This window comes from Pholcus phalangioides, unplaced genomic scaffold, assembly GCF_987345545.1.
Source record: "Pholcus phalangioides strain wild (caught in Gottingen) unplaced genomic scaffold, Ppha-v1.0 ptg000005l_1, whole genome shotgun sequence".
In the NCBI taxonomy this organism is placed as follows: Eukaryota; Metazoa; Arthropoda; class Arachnida; order Araneae; family Pholcidae; genus Pholcus; species Pholcus phalangioides.
The window spans coordinates 5,823,701-5,842,177 of record NW_028301598.1 but is presented as its reverse complement, the minus strand read 5'-3'; the positions used below and the strand labels follow the sequence as shown (position 1 = coordinate 5,842,177).

General features: G+C 38.0%; 1 protein-coding gene across 2 annotated transcripts in view; it reads left to right on the top strand.

Annotated features, from left to right (window-relative positions):
* The window catches only part of LOC149085782 (nuclear pore membrane glycoprotein 210-like), a 164,243-nt gene that overhangs the window by 113,261 nt on the left and 32,505 nt on the right, over nt 1-18,477 (top strand). For both annotated transcript variants that reach the window (XM_089232180.1, XM_089232181.1), the window contains exons 33-37: nt 10,526-10,694; nt 10,803-10,978; nt 12,021-12,238; nt 15,186-15,319; nt 15,542-15,683. In XM_089232180.1, the coding sequence (XP_089088306.1) occupies nt 10,526-10,694; nt 10,803-10,978; nt 12,021-12,238; nt 15,186-15,319; nt 15,542-15,683 (839 nt within the window). The remainder of the gene's footprint in view (nt 1-10,525; nt 10,695-10,802; nt 10,979-12,020; nt 12,239-15,185; nt 15,320-15,541; nt 15,684-18,477) is intronic.

Genomic DNA, 18,477 nt, shown 5'->3' with positions numbered 1-18,477 from the left:
TAATCCATTGAGTTAAGCAAAAGATAATTAAATGGCAAAATGGTTTTTGTTAAAATGTAATAAATATTTATTGATTAATTAGCATGGGAATAGTGTTAATTGCATTAATAAACATTTTATTTTAGTTAATTATTACAAGTTTGAATGATTTTTTAGAAATTTCATTGTTTTTAATGTTAATACTATTTAAAACAAAAAAACCGGTTTAAACCAAAAAAACCTGGTTTAAACCAAAAAAACCCGGTTTTTTGGTTTTTTTCAAAAAAACCGGTTTTTTTACCAACCCTGGTAGACAGGGCTGTCATTTCAACTATTTCAGAGGGGGGGGGGGGTGTTTCAAAGAACATGTACTAAATGTATGTATAATTATATATATACCATTTTTAGTGTATTTTAAAAAGCCGGGGGGGGGGGGGGCTGGTTGTAGAGCGAGTTTTTATTGTAGCCTTCCAATTTTTTAGCCTTATCAGAATCTTTCAGTTGGAAACCAGATTAGTCTGATTTTTCATATTTTTATAGAAAAATCCTGAAATTATGCATTGTACAAATTGAAAATCCTCAAAATATCCCTCAGTCTTTGCAATCTCAATGACTATGTTTTCTTGATAGAAACGTTGGAAATGGCTCATTGTTGCCTAATATGGTACCAAAATTGTGCAAAGTTGCCAATCGCTGTTAAAATTTGTAAAAAAAAGATAAAATAGGAAAAGATAAATAAAGATAAAGGCAGGAAATGTGGTACTGCAAATCACAGCGGATTTGAATAAATTCCATAAAACACACACACACCCCCCCCCCCTTTAAACATGCAGAATAAGTGAGATGAATATTCATAGTCATAATTATCAGCTTGATTTCAGTAGACTAAAATTCAAGTAGGCTTCATTGAAAATACAAGGAACAGGACAATTTTTTATAAATAAAAGTCAGGAGAGCCAAAATTACAGGAAAATTTAACGGAATAAAATTAATGGGAATGTCCTGGAAAAACAGGTTATATATTCACCCTGATAAATCTTCAATTTATTCTTTTATTTTATACTGGTTTCTTTGGCGGAAAAATGATTCGTCATGTGACAAACTACAGATTTTTTTTTTGATTCTGGGAATTGGTATTTGTGAGGTAACATTATTACCTGACACAAAATTTATCCTTTTGTTGACATCTTTTCTAAATCAGCATGGTTAATACCACTAGAAATTGTGCTTTTGAGTACATATTTGTTGCAAAAAAATTATAATCGATTAGTTGATTGATAAAACTCAGTTTGATGTTTCGCACCCCTTTCCCCCCCCCCCCCAGTAAAGCAGTTTACCTCGTTAGCCTAAGAACATAGTGGGAGCGGCGAGCAAAGCGACGAATGAGAAGGAAGAGAAGCGAGATGAGAATATAGCTACGAGCAAGGAACGTGGCACACATAGTGGGGGCGTTTAATATAGCAGAGAGTATTGAATAGAAACTCGCAATCAGCTTGTTTTTTTAATTAAAGAATGCTTAAAAATTTCATAATTATAAAAACCATTGCTCAGACAAGTTTAGGAATAATAGTTTTGTGTGAATACCGCAATTTTTAAATATAACTACTGGAAACGCCTAACTTTTTATCTTTTGCTCCCAACACAAGATGGAGTTGATGTCAACTTTCGCTTTTCTTTTCTTGTGTATTTCTTCTTATTATTATTATGTCTCTCTCCCGCTCTAAGGAGAAAAAATTGTAAGAGTGTATATCACAACTCTCCAGTGGGAGGTTGTCTGATGTTAGTCCCCTGCGTGTTATTGCGCGCATTATTGAATCACCCTTCTCACAGAATTAAAATTTGTTGAGTTTAAAAACACAGGTGTGTGTTTGAGTTCATGGTATTGACCATGGCCGTTGGTCCGTCATCGCAGGAGCACCAGTGAACCTATAGATTGATATTTGATTAGTGAATCGAGCATCAGTGAACCTATAGATTGATAGTTGATTAGTGAATCATCTCAACTTTGGATACTCAACTTTTCTACACAAGAAACTGTAAGTAGAATTTCACCAAATTCATATTTCGATTCGCACAATGGCGAATTTAACTGTGTTGAGTCGACGTAAGGGCAACGTCAAGGCCCAAATCACCAGACTTGATAAATTCTTGTCAGATAATGAAAGTGCTAGTGAGGCAGTAATTAAATGCAGAAAGGAAACATTAAACACGACAAAAAATAGTTTTGAAGAGTTGAAATTGAAATATTATGAAGTGTTAAAAGATGATGAATTCGAAGTTCTAAATGTAGAGCTCTGTGAAATTGAAGAAAAATTAGAGGACACTGAAATTCGTTTGAGTTTGTTGAGTTTCGTTCCCAGTAAAATCGAAACTAATGCCTCTAAGCAAAACGTAAAACTGCCAGAAATTCCCCTGCCACAATTTAGTGGTAAATATGAAGAGTGGACTCTGTTTAAAAATCAGTTTAATTCTCTGATAACCGAAAATAATAACCTTTCCGATGTACAAAAACTGTATTATTTACAAGCTGCCTTGAAAGGTGAAGCTAGACAAGTTCAAAGCATTGAAGACACCTTTGATTCGTTATTCTCTGCATTAGAGAAACGGTTTGAAAACAAACGTTTAATTGTTGATACACATATCAATGCATTAATTTCAATCCCTAAAATCACCCAAGAGTCGGCTAAAGATTTGAGAGCCGTGCTAGACAACGTTCTAAAGCACCTGAGAGCATTAAACATTGCAAATCTTAAGACAGATGCTCTAAGTGAAGTAATATTATCCAATTTAATTCTCAGAAAATTGGACAGAGAAACAAGAAAACAATTTGAAATGACCCTAGAATCTACAGAAATTCCTAGTTGGGACAGTTTGATTTCATTTTTGGAAAGTAGATGTCAGTTTTTGGAAGGTGTCACGCGAACTATTCCCGTCCGTGAGCCTCACAATTCACCTATAAATAAATCGAGGACCTTTGCTGTAAAATCCTCTAACTACGGGAAATCATGTCCTGTATGCAAATTAGAACACTCCATATATAATTGTTCTGAGTTTCATAGGCTAAACATTAATGAGAGGCAAAATATAGTGAAAAAGAAACACCTGTGTTTCAATTGTTTAAATGACTCCCATACAGTAAATGAATGTATGTCCAAGGGCTGTAACATATGTGGTTACAAACATCACACCCTCCTTCACAGAGTTAAAAGAAATGACTCGTTAGAAGACAAAACAAAAAAAGAAGGAAAGTCGTCCTCGCAAGCATCAAACGTATTCCCGCTTGCTGATAAACAATCCGATGAGATGGAGGAAGTCAGTCACACATCGACCCTCATAAACAGCACTCCTCGACAAGTGACAAATAACTACGTTCTTCTGGCTACAGCAGTGGTATACGTGAGGGATTCACGAGGTTGTTTACAACCATGTAGAGCGCTGTTGGATAGTGCATCGCAGTCAAGCTTTGTCACTACCGAATGCGCAAAGAGACTTGGGCTGAAAAGAAATAAAACTTTCGTCGCTGTGTCTGGGTTGAGCGGCTTACCAGTAAACATAAACCAGAAACTGTATGTGGTAATTTCATCTTCAGATGACAAGTTTAGGCGCTCATTGGAGTTGCTAATAGTTCCGAAAGTGATGGGTTTCAGTCCTTCCAGATATATCAACAAATCTGAAGTTTCCCCTCCAGAGAATATACGGCTAGCGGATCCCGACTTTAATGTTCCGAATAGAATCGACATTTTATTGGGTGCCGAAATATTCTTTGAGATTTTATGCGAACATCGAATTACCACATCTAAAATATCGTTGCAAGAAACTGTTTTTGGTTGGATAGTTTGCGGTGCGGTGCAAAACCAAACCGAAAGTAATGTGCGATATTGTCACTTATCGAATGAACTAGAACATTTAGATAACACCTTGAAAAGATTCTGGGACTTAGAATCCGTAAACGAAAACAAGCTTATTGAAAGTACTGAGGCATTTCTTTGTGAAAAGCATTTTTGTGAAACTCATTTCAGAAATGAGGCAGGTAGATATGTAGTGCAACTACCTCTGAAATCAGATCAAACACAATTGGGAGATTCTTTGGCCATGGCTAGTAGAAGATTGAACGCAACGTGCAAACGACTAGACAAGGATGGAGATACGAAAAAGCTTTACGTGTCCTTCATGAAGGAGTATGAGGATTTGGGACACATGGAAGAACTCACCTCTGTTGCAGTTCATCACAACACCTACTATATGCCACATCATGGCGTTCACCGACCTGATAGTGCGAGTACAAAACTTCGCGTTGTCTTTGATGCATCCGCCGTCTCTTCTTCAGGGGTGTCTCTTAACCATTTGCTCATGAATGGTGGAACCATTCAACAGGATTTATTCTCAATTATGATGAGATTTCGTCAACATAGATATGCTTTCACCGCCGACATTGTAAAAATGTATCGGCAAATTCTGGTTGAATCCGGCCATTGTGATTTGCAGAGAATCGTGTGGAAAGAAAATCTGAACGATCCTGTTAAGGTGTTTAGATTATTGACTGTCACCTACGGAACAGCTTGTGCTCCGTATTTAGCTACACGTGTGCTGAAACAACTTGCGCTAGACGAACAATCTCGATTTCCTTATGCGTCCAAGATTGCACTCTCGGACTTTTATGTGGATGACATCTTGTCTGGTGCACATGAGCTACATGACGCTCTAGAGCTTCAGCGTCAATTGATACAGATGCTCCAAACTTGTGGAATGACACTTCACAAGTGGTGTTCCAATTCGACGCTGCTAAATGCAGTCAACCATGGCGAGAATGGATACAGTTTTGATGCCAAAGACAATGTCACTGTGAAAACGTTGGGCTTGGCTTGGAATCCCCAAAAGGACTATTTCACGTTCAAGGTAAGCGCAAACCTATCTTCCGATTACACCAAACGCACCGTTCTCTCGGATATAGCGAGACTGTTTGACCCATTGGGTTTGCTAGGGCCTATCATAGTTAAGGCCAAAATATTCATGCAGCGTTTGTGGCTGTTGAAATTGGACTGGAATGATACGCTTCCAAAAAAGGAAGCAACCGAATGGTGCAAGTTTATTACTGCCCTGCATGTTGTTAATGATGTATGCATTGATCGTTATTGCTTATCTGGTGAAGGTCGATCAATTGAAATACATGGATTCGCCGATGCTTCTTCTGAGGCTTATGGCGCAGCAGTTTACGTGCGGTGTCTTTCTGAAAATGTGTACAGCGTTAAGCTTTTGTGGAATAAGTCAAGAGTGGCTCCACTCAAGGTGACTACTATACCTCGTTTAGAATTGTGTGCAGCAGTGTTGCTATTCAAGTTGATCAGTAAAGTCGTAGAATCTCTAAGGTTAGACCTTAAGAAAATTATTTTGTGGTCAGATTCAAAAATTGTTCTGACATGGATAAACACCTCACCTCATTTGTTGAAAACTTTTGTAGCCAATAGAGTGGCAGTTATTCAGGAAATAACTAGTGGGTATAAGTGGTACCACGTTAGATCCGAAGACAATCCAGCAGATCTGGTGTCACGTGGCTTGTCTCCTGACAAATTAATTCACAATGAATTGTGGTGGAGCGGTCCTGATTATTTGAGATCAGAACTTAGTTTTGATTTAGATCCACCTACGTTCACAGCTGAGGATGAGACATTTGCTAGTGAATTCAAGAAATCCGTTGAACATTCATTGGTAGCAAGTGTTGATGATGTTATAACACCCATAATAACGAAAGCCAGCAGATACACAGCCATCATTAAAATAGTTGCTTACGTGCTTAGATTTTGTTCTAATGCGAGATCTAAGACAGACAAAAAATCAGGTCCACTCACTGCCCAAGAACTTGACGTGGCAAGAATAAAAATAATTCAGATAGTTCAAGGAGAATTCGGTGAGGAATTGAGGAACTTGAAGCAAGGGGCTCAAGTCTCTACTAAAAGCAAATTGAAAAATCTTAATCCCTTCATCGATCAGGAAGGATTGCTTCGCGTTGGTGGTCGCATAAATGAAGCAGACCTTTCGTACAATCAAAAACACCAGATAATTCTACCAGCCAAACACCGACTAACGAGACTGATTTTCGAATACTATCACCGTAAACACCTGCATGTAGGTTCTCAAACCTTACTCCATCTCGTTCGCCAAACTTTTTGGGTTGTTGGTGCAAGAAACCTTGCAAGAAAAATAGTTCATGAGTGTGTAACATGCTTCCGTGCACAACCGACCACTCTTGAGCAAATAATGGGCAACTTGCCTAAGGAAAGAGTAAACAGAACCTTTCCATTCAACGTTTGTGGAGTAGATTTTTGTGGCCCGTTCTACGTAAAATTCAAGGGTCAGAGAAGGGGTCAATTGCATAAAATCTATGTTGCTTTATTCGTGTGTTTTGTGACTAAAGCAATCCACCTAGAATTCGTATCAGATTTGACAGCAGACGCATTTATTGCATGTCTAAAGAGGTTTTTTGCTAGACGTGGGAAATGCTCATCAATATTCAGCGACAATGGCACTAATTTCGTCGGTGCCAACACAGAGTTGAAACGTCTTCATCAGATGGTTGTGAAACCTGATGAATCTGTGGCGAATTTTTTTGCCTTCGAGGATATCACATGGAATTTCCTACCTCCAAGAGCTCCAAATTTTGGAGGCTTGTGGGAAACTGGTGTCAAGTCCTTCAAGCACCATTTCAAAAGAACTGTTGGGTCTTCCAAACTCACGTTGGAAGAGTTCCAGACTGTTATGACCCAAATTGAAGGAATTTTGAACTCCAGACCACTTACACCTCTATCGCCAGACATCAATGACTTTAATGTCCTAACACCAGCTCACTTTTTGATTGGACGATCGCTTAACACCGTTGTTGAGCCTGACCTGTGCCACCTTGGTGATAACCGACTATCTCGATGGCAGCTCACAACACGATTTGTTCAGACCATCTGGAAGCGTTGGCAGATGGACTACCTAAGTTCGCTCCAGCAACGAAATAAGTGGCACTTCTCAAAATCTAATGTGCAACCAGGTGCCATGGTGATTCTCAAGGAGGATAACGTGCCGCCGTGTAACTGGTTACTTGGAAGAATTGAAGAAATCATTCCAGGTCCAGATCACAAGGTTCGCGTTGTGACTGTTCGAACTAAAAATGGACTAATCAAACGATCCATAGCAAAAATTTGTTTGCTCCCGCTTCAAGAGAAATGAAGTGACTTGGTCTTCATGTAATTTTTTATCTAGTGTTTGTGTTTATCATATTTAATCGGATATATTTTATTATTTTCATTTGTGCATTTTAGCTGCATAATTTCATTGCATATGATAATGATGTTTTTTTTAAGCTTTTCAGAATGGATATTAATTTGAATTGACTGTACATATGTTAGTTGCATTTTGAATCAATTGCAACGCGTGTTTGATTACAGCAGTTATGTGTTTAGATTTGTTTCAGTTCATTTTGATGCCTAAGATAGGATACGCCTACACAAGTAAGATGCATTTATCTTGCAAATGTATTATTATCATTATTGTATTTTTACCATTTTGCTCATGATTCTTCATAATTACTTTTACAATATGTATTGTTTACAAGTTTTGATTTCAAGCATTTTTTAATTTCTTTTGTATTGTGTTAAATTGATATTGGTTGTAATTAGCATTACAACGCCGGGCGGGATGGAAACGCCTAACTTTTTATCTTTTGCTCCCAACACAAGATGGAGTTGATGTCAACTTTCGCTTTTCTTTTCTTGTGTATTTCTTCTTATTATTATTATGTCTCTCTCCCGCTCTAAGGAGAAAAAATTGTAAGAGTGTATATCACAACTCTCCAGTGGGAGGTTGTCTGATGTTAGTCCCCTGCGTGTTATTGCGCGCATTATTGAATCACCCTTCTCACAGAATTAAAATTTGTTGAGTTTAAAAACACAGGTGTGTGTTTGAGTTCATGGTATTGACCAACTACAAAAATATTCCTCATATTTTGGTCGCTTTCCTCCCTACATCTTTTCCCGCGGCACTTGAGTGCGATCACTTCTCGAAAGATAAATATTTTCTACTAAATGTAACAGTAAAAAATTGGAAAAAATATCTAGTTTAAGTCAAAGCCCCTACCATTTAAATTTGTACCCTCCTTGCGGGAGGGTAGAAGTGGAAAATCCCCCCTTCCCCACTCGAACATCGTTATTTCTATAAATATTTATTGGTGTCATTTTTTTTTACACGAGAAACATAATTATTAACACACGAAAATCCAGTATAAAAACATTTGGTACACTTCCAGTATGGAAATATTGATGGTACACAGGAAATGAACAAAGAAATAAAACTTGCCAATTTTTCCACAGAAACATGATTTTTAATTCAGACTACTCAAGTACATTTACCCACACACGGTGCATGATAAATTAGCTTAAAACTGAAAATATAAATATTGTAAACTCAAAATATAAATCATTTTTGGTTTGGTTAGGCATGTGTACGCGAAAAGCGTTTGACGGGAAATATATGAAAATTATATTCGATACTTGCTGTTTTCATTTGATCGTCCACACCATTATGAAGTACATCGAGCACTGAACATCAACGATTCTGGTGACATTTTTGACTTCACTACTGCTTTTTAACAGCGAAAACAAGCCCTTTGACGAACATCTTGAAGCTACACACAAGCGAGCAGAGCAGCAAAAACAAAATATCTTGAATGAGCTGCTATTATCACTTGTGGCGGAATTTCTGCTCTCTTGCATTGCTCAACAACTACACTCATGTCCATAAATTTAAGGATAATGCCAGCTCCAGCAAATAAAGGTTCAGAAACAAAACAAACGTTACTTATTCATAAAGCCCATTTATTAAACAAAAGATAAAGAACAAAAATGATGGTGTATGTATGATACCATTCATGAAAACTACGATTTTTTGCTCCCTGGAGCAATTGTAAAAAATATCTCCTTTACAAAAACTTACTATGGCATGGTTGGTATGATGTTAATACATTGTATGTCTCCCATGCGATGAAATACAGTCCGTACAACGCCTAGGCATGCTGAGTATCAAATTATTGATCTGATCTTGGGGAAGATCACTCCACTCAGCAAGCAATGCTCTCCGAAGTTCCGGTACACATGTAGGAGGTGGTTGACGGGCTGCAACTCGTCGGCCAAGCATGTCCCACACATGCTCTATCGGATTCAAGTCAGGCGAGAATGCTGGCCATTCCATACGGGCTATATCCTCAGATTCAAGGCATTCGTTTACGATGTTTGCTCGGTGAGGACGGGCGTTGTCACCCATAAACACAAATTCTGCGCCCATGGCGCCCCTAAACAAACGTACATGTTGTTCCAGAATGATGTCCCGATAAATTTGGGCTTTCATGGTTCCGGTTTGAACATCCAGATCTGTTCTGGAACCCAGTATAATTCCACCCCAAACGAGCAATACTGCACCACCGTAACGGTGTCGTTCAATGTTGTCGTCTTGGTGGTAACGGGTACCTGGCGTTCTCCACATGAAAGTCCGACGTGAATCAGACTGCAAGCTAAACCTGGACTCGTCGGTAAACATCACACAAGCCCACTGTGACGATGTCCACATTGCATGTTCTCTACTCTAGGCTAATCGCTGCAGACAGTGAGTTGCCATGAGCGGAACACATATGACAGGCCTGCGAGCATATAGACCAATATCTCCCAAACGTCTGTACACGGTTTGCCTTGAAACTGTGGTACCTGTGGCTGCAGATAGCTGACGAGACAGGTTGGATGCTGTGCTCCATCTGCTGCTTCTTTTGGCAGTTACTGCCAAATACCGGTCTTCATTCGGCGTTGTAACTTGGGGGCGACCTGTACTGTAACGTCTACTGACATTTCCGTTATCTTTGAATCGTTGTCAAAGCCTAGAGATGACACTTTGGGGCTATAGTTCCTCGGATACTTCCATCTGAGTACGCCCACATTCCAGGCGGCCGATAATTCTACCACGTAAAAAATCATCCACATGCGTCCTCTGTGTCATAACTATTCGCTGATGGCACTGAGCGCCTTACAGAACTCTTGGGAACAATTTTACTTCTTTGCCACCATTCCTTATATACTCTATGTTTTCTACAGAAACCTACAGGAAATCACATTTCAGCTAATGAACGTAATTCCCAGACGCATTATTTTTGTTAGCCAAGGTATCGCTGTAAATTTTCTTGGTTCACACTGCACAATGTAGAAAGTTGTATTGAGATTTCACTAGGCCTATAATTATAAATCATTTTAATAGCATAAAATTTCCTCATTATTTAACATATCTATTGTGAAAAAAAATGAATACATTGATTATGCTGTTTCCACATCAAAAAACTGCCCCTGCCCCATGATTGTACTTGAACTAGTTTGCGTGGCACAAAGTTTTCTATAGTTACTGCACTTGCTTATCTAAAATTAGTTCATGAAGTACTTTGTTAACATACTCTAAACTCTGTTTATTGAGGTAGTGCTTTAATTGTTTTAACTTTTGCTAATATATGCATCTATTTTCGTTTGGATAGATTTCTTCACACAAATTTCACGTATTTATTATCAGAAGGCGATAGAAGTGTTGTAAGTGTGAACAGCCAGGGTGTGCTGAGATCGTCTGAAAGGCTCGGGAAAGATACCTTGACGGTTATCGCTGAACAAGAATTCGCTAACGTCCAGTCTATGATTATCACAGTTAAGGTTGGTTTTAATTTTATGCTTTTTTCATATTTACATGGGTGTTATGATTATTTTGAAAGTGGAAAGTTTCAAATTTTTTAGAAATAAATTAATTATTCTGTCATGTAGGTGGCGGAAGTGAAATATATGATGGTGAACCCTGTGACAAAAATCAAAACCAGCAATTGGCAGCGGCTACTCCATGTTCCAGTTGGTTATTCCATGCAATTTGTTGTGACTCATCATGATGAGCATGGCAGAATGTTCCATGCAGTCAGGTCTAAGATAGAATTCAGAACAAACAGGTGCACTGTTTTTTATTATTATTCTTTATTATGCTATTCTCAAAGCAAGACACTACACATAATGCAGGCTCTGAGTTGCATGTTTTGCACAGATAGCTTGTTTCTTGTTGAATTTGGTGGGGATTACACATGACACACTTCCGTGTTAATGTTGTGGGTATTGTGCCATGTAATGTTGGCTTTCCATTTGTGACATATCCGAAGACTTATGATACATGAAATAATTTCTAGGAACTGGTGTACCCTTACATTCACTAGAAATTAATAGAAAATGTATAATTTTTTTTTCGTAATCAGATCTCAGGTTACTTTCCACTGACTTTGGTATACAAAACATAGGAATTAAGAACTGCCATATTCAAATGTTGAAGCACAACTTTTTTGTACTATATTAGTGATTTTTGCAATAGTAAGTAATAGGCAAGCAGTCGATCAAATCTATGCAAAAAATTTTGCAAAGCTCTGAAAATCTTGTTGTCACCCTCTTGTAGAAATTTTGTGAAAAAAAAATATGAACTTTTTTTTTTCAACCGAGCACAACTCAGGTCTATCACCATCTATGGGCGATTTACTAATAATATGGACTGAAAATTTCTGCAAAAATTAATGTCACTGGGCACGCTGCAATAATATGAAAAACCTGATGTAGAGAACAAGTGATTTCGTTGCTATCACTCAGCAAATATTCTTGGAAGACGAGATATCTCACCTGTAGCAATGAATGTGTTAAAGGCCCCTCTTATTCTAGCATTGACAAGCTCAGCTATTTTGTAAAGTTGATTCCTCTATCGAGCACTTTTCCCTCTACCCCTTAGTTTGCACCTGCTGAAAATCGGAAGAAAGCTTACTTCATTGAAAAATATGACGTTTAGAAGGGGGTTTAGTGATTTCTGCTGTGCCATTTAAAGGGTTAATACAAATGGCAGTAAATCATATTTCATAATCATCTGTCATGGGTGAGTCTGGTTTCAAATAAAACAATAAACCTTATGATTATGAAATTTGAAGTCGTCATAATGCGAATGAGATTTTTTTTTTGTAGGATGGATTTGTCTCAAATATCTTGGCCGAAGAATGACACCCTCTCAGTCAAGCTTTCAAAAGTTGGTTCCACCATAGTGAAGGTTTGGGATTCTGAATCGCCAGCCATCTCGCCTGATTATGTCAAAGTGTCTGCGGGTATCGTCATTGACCCTGCGGATATTGAAGTTGTTTCCGGAGATATTGTGTGCTTTGGTAGCTCTCTAGTCGGCCAAGAAGGTAGATCCTTTCTTATATTTATTATAAGTATTAAAACATTATTCACCAGTCATGAGTTAGCTCATGTTTTTATACACATATGTAGCCAATGTGATGAGTGAGCTTTTTCTTAAAAAAACTGGTCCACAATGTGTTGAAGAGATTAAGGGAAAGTAAATTTTATGTGATTATTATATTATTAGTATTATTATCAGTATTAACTGCCTTTTACAGTCAACCCCCTATTTTTTCATAAAAAACAAAAACAAACATTATATTGAGAGATCATTCAATCAATATTTTGAAAAAATTCATTTCTTAATAGTGTTCTATATTTGGAATAAAATAAAAATAAAAATTTGAAAAAAAATATTCATTTTATTATAATGTAAACAGTTGCATTGAAAATGTATCCGGTTAGAAATGCACTTATTTCAGACTGCCATGTTAAATGGATGTAAGTAAAAGAAAGAGTTGATTTTCAGCTTAAAAACACAAGTCCACGTTTTTGTATATTTCCTTATCTGAAGACCTGTCCTTATGTTGTGGTCAAATTTTCATATCTTTTCTCCTCGGTTTGGATCCCAAGAAACCCCAACCTTGAGAAATTGGAAGGCCAATCATGCTACAGTCACATTCAGATATTTATTAAACATCCAATTGTGTATTTTGCCATAACAAGAAGAGGTTATACTTTATTCTCCAATATCTCAAAGAACAATTTCAAACACATTTGAGGACAGATTTCGTTCATTTCCTTGTAAAATAAAGGGTGGTAGCAGAGCTGAGTTCTCAGACGTTATATCAGGGTTCATACAAAATTTCCTAAATAAAAATTAAGGAGTTTTTAAGTACTTTTTAAGGAGTCGTGGCAAACTTCATAACTTCTACAGCAAAAAAAAAAAGGGGGGGTGGGACACATATGCAAATTTATTTTTTATTTGTCAAATTTTCCCTCTTCTCAAAAATATATACGTAGAAGTGGTTCAGAAATTACAAGTTTTGATTTGTTACCCAGCATTATAAGAATTCATAAAATAATAAATCCACATACATACTTTTCTGTTGTCACCAAACTATTCTAAATCTTTGAAGTTTCGGTCAAAAATATAACTCATAACAGCATCACATAAACTATAAAAATTCTAAACGTGATATTCATTCCCCTTCTCCCCCAATTATTGAAAATAAACATCCACATCTGACAAATATTTTTCTTACAAAATTATATTTGCAACAACTCTTTATTCATCTCTCACTCAAAGTGAATCAACACATAAACAAATTCTTCAAAATTAAGTTTTTCAATTTTCCTTCTTGTTTTTCAGATGTACTCAGAAAGAAATTGTTGCAAAACAAGAGTAAATTTCATGACATTCAACACGATGTTTGGCAATTTAGCACTCGTTATTTGGCGACATTGGCAATTTAACACTCATTATTTGGCGAAATATACAAATTAAATCTCATAATTCGGTGGACAAGCTCTTATTCATGAAATGAATTTTTTTCCCACGAAACATCTGGATTTGACGCAATGACAATCGACTATAGTAATTTCTGCTGCTTGCGGTGGCGACTTTTTCTTTTTTTTTTTTTTAAACAGAAACTGCTGTTGGTTGTTGAGAAACACTGGACTAGAGTAAACCATCTCAGCTGTACGATCAAGGATATGATCAGAATTTCATGATGAAAAGCCAGATGAGGGGCCGATAATTTGAATAAGGAGCTGCAGTTACCACAATCCGATTTTCGGGGACAAAATCGAGAGCAGGAGAAAGTATTTTTTTTTAGAAACAGCTGGAAGGATTTTAAGGAGTTTTTAAGGACCCTCAAAAAGGAAATGAAAATTAATGACTATGCATAGTCTTTATAACATAGACTGCATGCAGCTTGTGATGTGTTTGTCCACTTAGAGTACCACCACCTCATCCCTGAAGCCTATATCTGTCAAAAATTAGGACCAGTTGCACTTGTAAAACAGTAAAACATATCAAGTTTTGCAAGTATTTTTTTCTTCATTCTCAGCTTTTGGCTTAAAATATATAACACAGAGTGGGTTCTCCATGAGAAACAACTACTTTTAGTGAGAAACAATGTCATTCTACGCTGTTCATACGAAGTACGAAAGCCTGGATAACCAAGAGAAGATTGGTATGTAGTTCGGAAAGAAAATTCACATTCCTCTGTGAGGAATCGAACCACCAATCTCTCACTGTCTGGGCGAGTGTTCTAACCATTGAACTACAGAGGACAAACATTTTCCTTCCTTAGAGCATATGTATGAATGCTGAACGGGACTGCGCATGGACAGCCTCCTACCTCAGCTAAAACTAATGTCGTAAGAGCTATTAGCTGAGCTATGAGGCTGTCCATGCGTAGTCCCATTCAGCATTCATACATATGCTCTAAGGAAGGAAAATGTCATCTGTAGTTCAATGGTTAAAACACTCGCCTGGACAGTGAGAGATTGGTGGTTCGATTCCCCCACAGAGGAATGTGAATTTTCTTTCCAAACTACATATCGATCTCCACCTGGTTATCCAGGCTTTCGTACTTTGTAACTACTACTTTACCACACACCAATTCCGATCATATCGCCATTGGGAAATTTACTGCCCCATGGTTTGGTGGGAAATTAAGGCACCATTTATTGATGGTTGCCGAAGGCTTAGTAGATGAAGAACTTGTTTTCTATGTTCTTCCTTCGGTTCAAACCCTTCGACCTCATGATGGAAGACGAGCATCACGCCACTAGGGTGCTTGGATAAGAAACTCCCCAGCATGACCCAACCTACACAGGTAAAAAGCTTATATCCCAGAAAGAACAGAGCACGAGCCACATCTGGTCTGACAGGATAAAGTAGTTTCATCTCCAGAATTATGAATACCTTGCTGAGCGATGCATTACCTTGATATTCAGCAAAGGAGATATCACATCCTATGCATTGATTTTTTTCTTTGATAGGCCAGTCAGGTGTTTGGACCAGTGATGGTTACGTGATATCCACACACAGTTCTTCAGGTGGTGCTGTGGCTTTGTCCCCTGGTGAAGCAACAATCTTATATACAATATCTGGCGAATATATCACATCTGCTAAGGTAATCGATTATATTTTGTTTCAGATAAATTCTAAAAGAAAAAAAAAGTTATTTTGAAAGCAAAACACATACATTACAGTTCAAGTTTAAATAATTTAAGCAATACATACATTAAGTTTATATTATGTTGTTTCAACTGAAATACTAAATATGTTGAACAATTAGTCTTTCGCCACGAAATGTATGTGAATGTCTGATATGATGTGTGGTTCTGACATTTAGGTAAATGTTCTGCCAGTAGAAGAGATCAGAGTTTTTACTGGCAATCTGAAATATGTGACAAACGTTCCAAGGCAGAAACCTTACAAGATCAAGGTCTTGCTGACAAGTTCAAAAGTTGATCATGCTCTTAACCGTGTCTTTGGTAAGTTATTTCTTATTCTCCATTCATTAATGTCTGAAATAGAATTCACCTGTTTTATCCGAAGAAGAAAAGCTTCTCAAAATCAGATTTTTTCTCCCTTTCAAATCTTTTTTTATGTTTCATCATTGCATTTGTGTTACATGTATATTTGTAAGTTCTGCATGGAAATATATTCAAAAACATTTTTTTATAATGGAACCCCACAGTGGTGGTCGGCTGAAGTTGGTTTTCTGTGGTTCCCAACTTCCAGGCGCAAATGCGAGCCGATCTCCCCATTAAAAAGTCTCGCCACAGAGAGCAACAGTCCTACAACGATAAATCATTCAATCATAACACTTCACTCATAGTTAGAAAAACTGGTGGCAGATGGCAGCGCTACACATAACAAGCATTACAGAGAAACAAAAAACTTCAGGTTTCACTACACGTACACACACATTCCCGCATGTACCGATTCATTGGGGGTTCCGCGGGGGGGGGGGGAGGGGTGGTGCATGTGTGGTGTAGCAGTAGTAGGTAGGGCCTCCAAAAAAATGGCTTGGGGGATCCATGATGTTCTTAAGTCAGCCACCTCGTTGGGCAATTTGGCTGTTGTGGCGTTGTATTTGTATTTTATTTGTATAATGCTGGGGGGAAGAAGGGATTAATAATATCCATGTTCAAACTGTCTCCTGAAGTCATTGTGACCCGCAGGTCATCACATCCCAGTTAGAGCGAGCATCACGAGACAAGATTTATGATAATCCAAAATGACAAAAGTTAAAGTAACTCAAACTATGTATTTAATTTACATAAAAAAGTATTGTTTTTACCTTTAAAATTAAAAAAATTAGATTGACCATTAATTTTCACTGCAAGTCACCTCGTTCTCGTAGTTTGCTTGTTCGTACTTCCAATCCATGAAGATCAGCTCATCACAATGTATGGTTCTGGGTCTGCTGTCAATTCATCAGTTCCAGTGTTGACAGCTCCGTTTCTTTTTTGAACCTCAGAGGGTCATGCACTAATAGTATTCAGGAAATATATAACTCGTCTGCTGGCCTGGCGCCCATTTGGCTCAGGGTTCAGAACAGTCAAAGTCACAAGAGCTATCCCAGAGCCCAGAAATCCTGACATGTGGACTGGGAGAACAACCAGTGAAGCAAGTAGGCAGAGATAGAGAGAAAGAAAGACGATCTTGCTGCTGCTGCTGTTTAAACAGCCAGCTACTCTAAGTTCCTGAAAGATTGGTCTTGAACTAGATAGAAACTGCGTTGAAGACTTCGCTGCAAAACATCAGGGAGGATGAAGGATAAACCACCCAGAAGGGGCCTGTCTTCCCTGACAACTTTCCAGAAAGAGGCCACCCATGCTCTTTACTTTTAGTTCTCTTTTTCCCTCCCCCTCCTTTTACTCTGTCTGTTTTTATACACTCGTGTGCAAAATTATGATCAGGGTTCGCACATCCTTACAAACTCCTTACTTTTCATTTCCCTCTGGAAGGGCCCTTATAACTCCTTACTTTTTGCAGCCATGCCTGAAAAAGACCTTTTTTTTTTCTCTGAAGGGATGATCTTTCTTAGAATAGGCATTCCCCATGGTTATGAATAGCATTGCCTACAAAAATAAGAGGAAGAAAAGAGAAAAAAATACTCTCTCCCCCTTTGTAATAGGAAATATGAAAGCAGGGGATGGGATTGGAACATCCAATGGTTGTGCATACCTGCCAACTGTTACGATTTTGTCGTATTTAGTAAATCAATACGATTATATGCTTTTGCTTCTAAAAATATGATTCTTTATCGAATCGCTAGTTTTGACATGTTTTCCTGCGTATGTCGCAAACTGATCAGCTTTGGAAATCGATGGTCCATAGAACGACATCACTCTGCTGAACCAGTAGCCGAAAATTCCCTCATGCCCAGTGTTGAGAAAGTTTTTACTTATGTGGCGAAACAATGTCTCGAACCTCCTATATTACGCAGTATACTGAGTGCAGACCTCGCAGCTTTCCTATTTTTCCTACTATTTTCCTACTTTCACCGCAATCGTCTTTTTTTTATTGCAGTTCTCTCTTAGTATTCCTATTTTATCCCTCCTTCCCATTTGCTTACAGCCAATATCTCACTACGAAAATTCCGAGAAACCGCAAAATGTCACTGCTTTCCGCAGTTTTTTTGACGTGTTTTATGTGTTTTATTCACATTACAACTCGCTACTGAAAAAGAAGAAAGGAAAAAAAAATTAAGTTCCACTGGAGTAAGGGACAACGACAAGCATATCTTTTCGCTGCCACGCCTTAAAGTGCTAAAAACTGAAGTCCAGTGTAGAAAGTGAATCTGTTTCACAGATTGGTTGCCGTAAATAAAAAGGCAAAAAAAAAAAAAAAAAAGAACAGGCTCTATCCACACACAAGAGATTCAATGAGAGAGACAATGGGTTTATCTCTCTTGTGATCCCGCAACGAGCATTCATCCCTGAAGCCAGGTTTTCCTAAGAGTAGGCTTTTTGCTCCGCGTGAACCTAACTGGATCATTTCGTGCCGGCAGAAATGAGTTACATAATGAGGTTACGCATTTGCGTTTCCCAAGCATGCCGCATCGGCTCACAGGATGGCTATATAGTATATGACCCTAGCGTCATCTACTCTATCGGCTGCATGCTCCGGTTTAAAGGGAAGAGACACAACACGAAAATGAAGGGAAGATCACTGTGTGTGTGAAACGCACAGCACACTGCTAGTCTGCCAATCACGCCCGACGTAAAGCGCTGCCGTGAGTTGTATTGCGCTCTGTAGGAAAACAGTCGTACTGCT